Here is a 6003-nt window from a genome sequence, read left to right as displayed (position 1 = left end):
CCGCGAATCCATTCACCTTTTGTGTCGGATTTGTACGATTAGTATGATTACAAAATTTTACAAAGATTCACATTCGATTCAATTTTTGATTTAAATTGCTATAATTCCAATGATTTGCACAGATTCACAGATTAAAATAAAATTCAATTATTTTTGTTTATGCAATGATTTCATTTTTACCGACTTTTAACAATGGAATAAAATTTAACTCAACAATCAATACATTTTATATTATTGACTTTGTCAAAGTCCCAATGATTCATGAGATTCTTCGGATCCTTAGGATTCTTCGGATTTGTGAGTTTTGTGTTTTTTATTATAATTCAAATGGAATCGTTGGAATCAATGAAATTATAAAATTGAGTATTTTAACATAGATTTTTCATTTTGAATTGGTGTCTACCCCCTAGTGTTTTCATATGAAAAAAACTTACGATCTAACTTTTTCGCAGAGTAGAATTAAATTTATAATAAGAAAACAGATTTTCGTTCTCATCTTTGTTAAACTTGTTATACGGTACTCGTCTCGAATAGATGTCAGATGATCGCTTAAATACCGTCTTCAAATTTTTTACAGGTTGAGTAATTCTCATGTAAACAATAGATGAATAGTATTAAATTGCGATTAATGCAAAATAAATTTCTCTAATTTAGGAAGAAGCAACGAAAAAACTCATTTATTGTAATAAAATTTAAATTGAGATGTTCACAATGAAAGGTCAATTCCATGTCAGTCTGTGTGAAATTTCTCATATGCATATTTCAAATGTTTTTAATTATAAATAGCAGAGACTGTTTCTCAGAACAATACATGTGAGGAGGAGCGCTGTGAGGAGCCCGATGAGCAGTGTTGAAGCCCGATGCTAAGCTTATCATCAGTTGCGCCAATTTTGAAATTTGTTAATACTCTAGGCTTTTCCTCACTTATATTGCTCTGAGAAATAGTCTCTGATAAATAGGATCTTTCACTGACGACAATTAAATTAAAAAATAAGGCACTCTCTCTTCTGATGGTTGATTTAATTCTTCTGCATGTATTTTATATTATTACAAAAAACAAACATTTGAAAAAGCGACGGGAATATTATACGGCATGTTTGCATTAAGTTATAAAATTATTATCGTCAATAATTAAAAAGTGTGCGTGAGTCATTACGCGAAGAATTATTTTTTATTAAATTCCATTCGTTTTATTACGCAAATTACTAGAAGTTGTTTTTGACTACTAATGCTTTCTTTTGAGAAAAACAACCATCGACGCGGTATTTCATTGCAATTTTCTTTAAAAAAATATTGACTTTCGTTACAATATTGTTTAACCCACTCTCCACGACGGCATTTCGCTTTAAATTTGCGCGGACCCCCTTTTTACAATTTTATCTTATTTTAAATACTTCGCGTCGCCGTCCAAAATATAGCTCTCATATCCCTCTATCATAATGAATATATGACATAATACGTCTTCTATTCTACATAATACTACATAACCATCTCCATTAGATACTTACATATTTAAATTTAAAAAAAAAAATACAAAAATATGAAATTGGTTCTAATAGATCAAAAATTGTAGTATATTATATCATATCATTACATCGGTCGTAGGATAATAAAATTGCGAAAGAGTCTGATAAAATCAAATTATTTAATAATGTTTCGATTTTTTTGTTTTTGGTTCACCAAAGACTTGAATTAAATGTAAGTATCCATCTGTGACCATAAAGTATTTAATATCTTGTTTCTTGTTAAATCCACCATAGGAGTTTATGAATTTCAAGTACTGCTCATGAATTTTGGTCACATCAAATTTACTAAAATACACAAAATAAAATCTATATGAGAACATATTCCGTAATTTTACGTAAAATGCAATTACTTACTCCGGTGCATCTTCAAAAATATTGTAATACAAATTTATAAATGCTGTAGCCACTTCATTGAATTTAGCCTCCTTATCGCTGCTGCTCAAACATTTTTTTATTATTTTCAATTTGGCATCAACGTATTTTGTGATGTCATCCTTCTTGCGTATAAATCTTGGAGTTAGTTTCTTACGAATGGCGTTGCCAATCTTAGCAGCTTTGCTTGGGGATTTTGGGCTAGACATCGGGCTAAATCTTGTACTACTGATTGCGCTAGAGATTGGAGACGATGTACGACTGTTGCTCAGACTAGAAACTCTGTTCAAGCTAGAGCCACGACTAGAACCAGCATTCTTACCTATAGAAGAAAGAGAGCTTGGAAAAATATAGAAAATAAAGAAGTTAGTTCATTGGTGATATTCTCCATTGAGTTTGATTTACTTCGGTTCAGTGACATATAAATCCACCAATTTTTGGAACTCGTCATAAATAAATTGATCTGTATGAAAATCGCTGTCTTCAACGATTCGTCTCACTTGCAAATAGAAATAAATTAAATACACCTCGTTTTTCCTATATAATTGAAGGGAAAAATAAACCATTAAACCGATCAAGATACAAGATCAGAACTATCTCTTATCAGAAGCTAGTGTTTAATAGCGCAAATTGGGCTATTTCCACTTGAATTGCATATTTTTAGCGAAATACATTATTTTTTTTGATCTTACTTGAATCTAGTGTCATTTGATTCAGCCAGCAAAAGAAGAGCTTCGGTAAAACGATCCTTAACTTCATCCATAGCTACATTCACTTTATGTACGGCAGTTGCTTTCTTTATATCAGAAATATTTCTGCTCCATTTGCTCAAAAAATATTGAATATAATTATGCATGATATCTCTGAAACGAAAATACATAAAATAAATTGCAAAATTGCCCGAAAAAAAATAATTGAATTTAAAAATCGTACAAGTGTTTTTTAAGAATGATATCCTTGTGAACATTTTGGAATTTTGTATTATTGAGCGCTATTTCTTGGCGTGCACCGTCATCCATGTATACTTTCATCATATAATGACCTTCCCACGCAGTTGAATCGAGTTCTCGGAATTTTTGGCATGGTCTATGTTTTGCAATTAAAAACAAAATCATTTTTTGTGTCGATAACCAGAGCTGTTATGGGAACCGTAAAGGTACGGGCAAGTTTCTTGTAATTGCTACTGTTTCAGGTGCGACACTTGAAAAATCATATGTGTCATTCAGCACCTCGACGGTTCCAATAATAGCTCTGCCGATGAGAGGAGATTTCAAAGACATTACAGAACATTGTTGCCTTTATCATATTCGTCCAAAAATGTTTTGAACTTTTTTGCATAGGTCTCTGCGTTTGTCTTATATACCGCATTTGGATCATTTGAATTTGCTGCTGCTTTGTGTTCAGTTTCTTTGTTCCTCAATTCATTTGCTAATTCTTCAAATGGATAGCTAACGCAAAAATAAAACTCAATGAAAATAATAAAAAAAACCTTGGAAAAATAATGAAACAAAAACACTTAAAAATTCTTCATTGAAAAAAACTCACGAGCAATCAACTCCATTCCATATGAAAATCACGTTCACAATGAGAACTAAAGTAAGTTTTGTCTTCATGATTTATGGTCGATGAAATACTGGTTTTGAAGATTCTATTGACAATCGCTTATATACCATTTGCATATATACGAGTAAATACACGATTTTTTCTCTTTTTTATTCTAATTGCAGAAGTAGGCAAATCGAGAAAAAATTCATTAGAATTTCAAAACAATTTTTTTAAGACAAAATGTGTTTTGGGAAAAATGAACGTTGACGTCATATTTCATTTCAATTTTCGAGAATGTTTACTCATCAGAAAAACAAATTGACATTGTAAAATATTTTTAATTTTATGTGATGACAGCTGGGTAAGTTTTAACGTAAAATGCTAACTTTTTTTTCGTATTGAACTGCTTTTTATTACGCACATATAATACATATCAATGATTACATGCAAGCGTTCAAAAAGACATACATTTATGCGAGCAATTGAATGATGCTTGCATCATTTGATGCGCATCGCTAGTGCTTTCGTTGTGCGTTCGGAGCACTTCGTGCGCTGCCGAAGATCCGAATGTATGGCAACAGCACAATCGATGCGCATCAAATGATGCAAGCATCATTCAATCGCTCGCATAAATGTATGTCTTTCTGAACGCTTGATTACATGAATGTTATCTTAAATTGGAATTCTTTCCAAGTGTAAACTTTCGTTCTACTTGACTGAAAATGGTTTCAATTAAAAATATTGATATGTAATTTTTTCACTCTTTTTCTTTCCGAATATTGATTAATATCTTTGCGATGTACGATCACTATCTCGGCTATATGTATCAACCCTTTTAACTTTCCTTGGTCCAAAAATGCGTATAAAAGTTGGATGCGCTATGTATATGATGTAAGTATTCATTTCTTCTTTTGTAGTTAAGTTATGCATATAAATTGCCAGAAAATCTCTAACTAAATCATCGAAATTGTCAACAACAAATTTTCTGCAAAAAATGAAAAGAAAATATTATTTTTAAAAAAATTTGTTGGATTTTTCGTGTTCCTTACTCGGGTGCATATTGATAGATGTAATGATATAAGTTGATTATTTCATTTGAAATCAAATTAAATGCAGCAATAAGGTTGCCACTGTATCTCATTTTTCCTCTCAGATCCTTGACTTTAGTCTGCAAATACTTTGTGAATTCATCTGGATTCTTGGCAATGAATTTTGGAATTGGTATTTTTTTCTTTGTGAGCGGTATTGGTATTTTTTTACTGCGACTTGGGCCAAAATTCAGCACAGCAACTGATGATGCATCTGACATACGTTTGTTCACTAGATTCTGATACCCTTGCAAAACGAGTGCATCCTCGTGGAATTTTTTCGTGCCCTTAGCACGTTTCGCTATATTATAGAAATAGATGAACGCTATCTCAAATCGCCTATTTATTAAAAGATAAAAAACAATCAAAATCAATCATAACAATATAAATATTTGTTATAATTAAAAATGTTATAAAAAAGAAGAGATAATCTTTATTTTTTTCTTACTTGAATCGATCCTGTGGACAATTTGTATCCGCAATTACTTGTAAAGCTTCAAGATAAAGTTCACGAACTTTTTCTACTTGTACTTTTCCCAAAGATATGGGCGCCTTACACTTTTTCACCGACGAGTCTCCAAACATGTGAATAACCCAATCGCTTAGAAAATAGTAAATTTTTCGAAGAACGTCACTGGAATCAGAAAAAAAGATGGATTTTTTAATCGAATAAAACGTGTTCAGTTCTGATTTAGATCCATACGTATTTTTCATGTGAAGATGAGGAAGATTGAGAGTCTGAAATTCGGTTCCATTCAGCGACATTGCATTAGACAAATTTTCAGACGCATATAATTTCATCAGGTAGTGACCATTCCATGCTTCATGGTCAAGGTTCTCAAATTCCTCGGATAATCTGTTATTTCAAAAGTAATGAAAATAAGAGAAATTGAGATCGAAACTAGAACAGAAGGTTATTCAATTTGTAATACGTTTTATCTTTTAATTTCTCCAAAAATGCAATGAACTGCTTAGCATATGCATCGGCACCATATTTATAAACAGCATTTGGTTCTTTGCTGCTATCTTTTGCATCCTCATTGTTTTGAATAAGTTTGGCATTTAATTCGCTCGCAATATCGCCAAATGAATCGCTGCACCATAAATGATTGAATTAATAAAAACATTATCAAAATAACTAACACAAAAAAGGGAAGAAAACGATAGTTATCGATAAAAAATCTATTACGATTTTACTCCATCCCAAAATAGAAATAACGTTACGATAACAAAGCAAATTAGTTTCGCCATCTTCACTATGTACAGTTGATAGAAACCACTTGTAAACAACAGACGCTCGATAATCGCTTATATACCATCTCAATTTGCGTAATCCAAGTATAAAAATGTTGAAAATTACCCATTAAGTTGATGAAAAATAAAATTCTCGAAGGCGACGAAGCAAAGAATGAATGCCAACGAAATGAATTCTTCGATGAATTTTCTTCATCGGAATTTGAATATCATTATAA

General features: G+C 31.5%; 2 protein-coding genes across 2 annotated transcripts; both read right to left on the bottom strand.

The window, feature by feature from the left end:
• Positions 1 to 1541: 1541 nt before the first annotated feature.
• On the bottom strand, positions 1542 to 3570 carry LOC116350221. Its single transcript, XM_031781965.1, has 7 exons — positions 3444 to 3570; positions 3182 to 3346; positions 2832 to 2984; positions 2591 to 2761; positions 2304 to 2435; positions 1881 to 2237; positions 1542 to 1811 (listed from the first exon to the last, which is right to left on the bottom strand). The coding sequence occupies exons 1-7, from the start codon at positions 3509 to 3511 to the stop codon at positions 1646 to 1648; spliced, it is 1212 nt and encodes a 403-aa protein (XP_031637825.1). The 5' UTR covers positions 3512 to 3570; the 3' UTR covers positions 1542 to 1645.
• Positions 3571 to 3809: 239 nt separating this feature from the next.
• Positions 3810 to 5851, bottom strand: LOC116350222. The gene is made up of 6 exons (XM_031781966.1): positions 5721 to 5851; positions 5464 to 5625; positions 5235 to 5387; positions 4980 to 5165; positions 4493 to 4870; positions 3810 to 4428 (listed from the first exon to the last, which is right to left on the bottom strand). Exons 1-6 carry the CDS (start codon positions 5780 to 5782, stop codon positions 4227 to 4229), a joined length of 1143 nt encoding a protein of 380 aa, XP_031637826.1. The 5' UTR covers positions 5783 to 5851; the 3' UTR covers positions 3810 to 4226.
• Between the last annotated feature and the right edge of the window lie 152 nt (positions 5852 to 6003).

Source organism: Contarinia nasturtii, unplaced genomic scaffold (assembly GCF_009176525.2).
Source record: "Contarinia nasturtii isolate CC-2019 unplaced genomic scaffold, AAFC_CNas_1.1 Cnas_scaffold_3903, whole genome shotgun sequence".
In the NCBI taxonomy this organism is placed as follows: domain Eukaryota; kingdom Metazoa; phylum Arthropoda; class Insecta; order Diptera; family Cecidomyiidae; genus Contarinia; species Contarinia nasturtii.
Note: the sequence above shows the minus strand (reverse complement) of the source record. Positions and strands in the feature narration are given on the sequence as shown.

Bases quoted from the DNA above. Each gene is read 5' to 3' on its own strand.
- LOC116350221 (XM_031781965.1), bottom strand. From the start codon at position 3,511: ATGAAGACAAAACTTACTTTAGTTCTCATTGTGAACGTGATTTTCATA. The intron at 2,762-2,831 runs GTACGATTTTTA...TTTTCGTTTCAG, and splicing joins ATCATTCTTAAAAAACACTT to AGATATCATGCATAATTATA. The intron at 2,238-2,303 runs GTAAATCAAACT...TATTTTTCCAAG, and splicing joins TTATATGTCACTGAACCGAA to CTCTCTTTCTTCTATAGGTA.
- LOC116350222 (XM_031781966.1), bottom strand. From the start codon at position 5,782: ATGGCGAAACTAATTTGCTTTGTTATCGTAACGTTATTTCTATTTTGG. The intron at 4,871-4,979 runs GTAAGAAAAAAA...TTTAATAAATAG, and splicing joins TGTCCACAGGATCGATTCAA to GCGATTTGAGATAGCGTTCA. The intron at 4,429-4,492 runs GTAAGGAACACG...CATTTTTTGCAG, and splicing joins ATCTATCAATATGCACCCGA to AAAATTTGTTGTTGACAATT.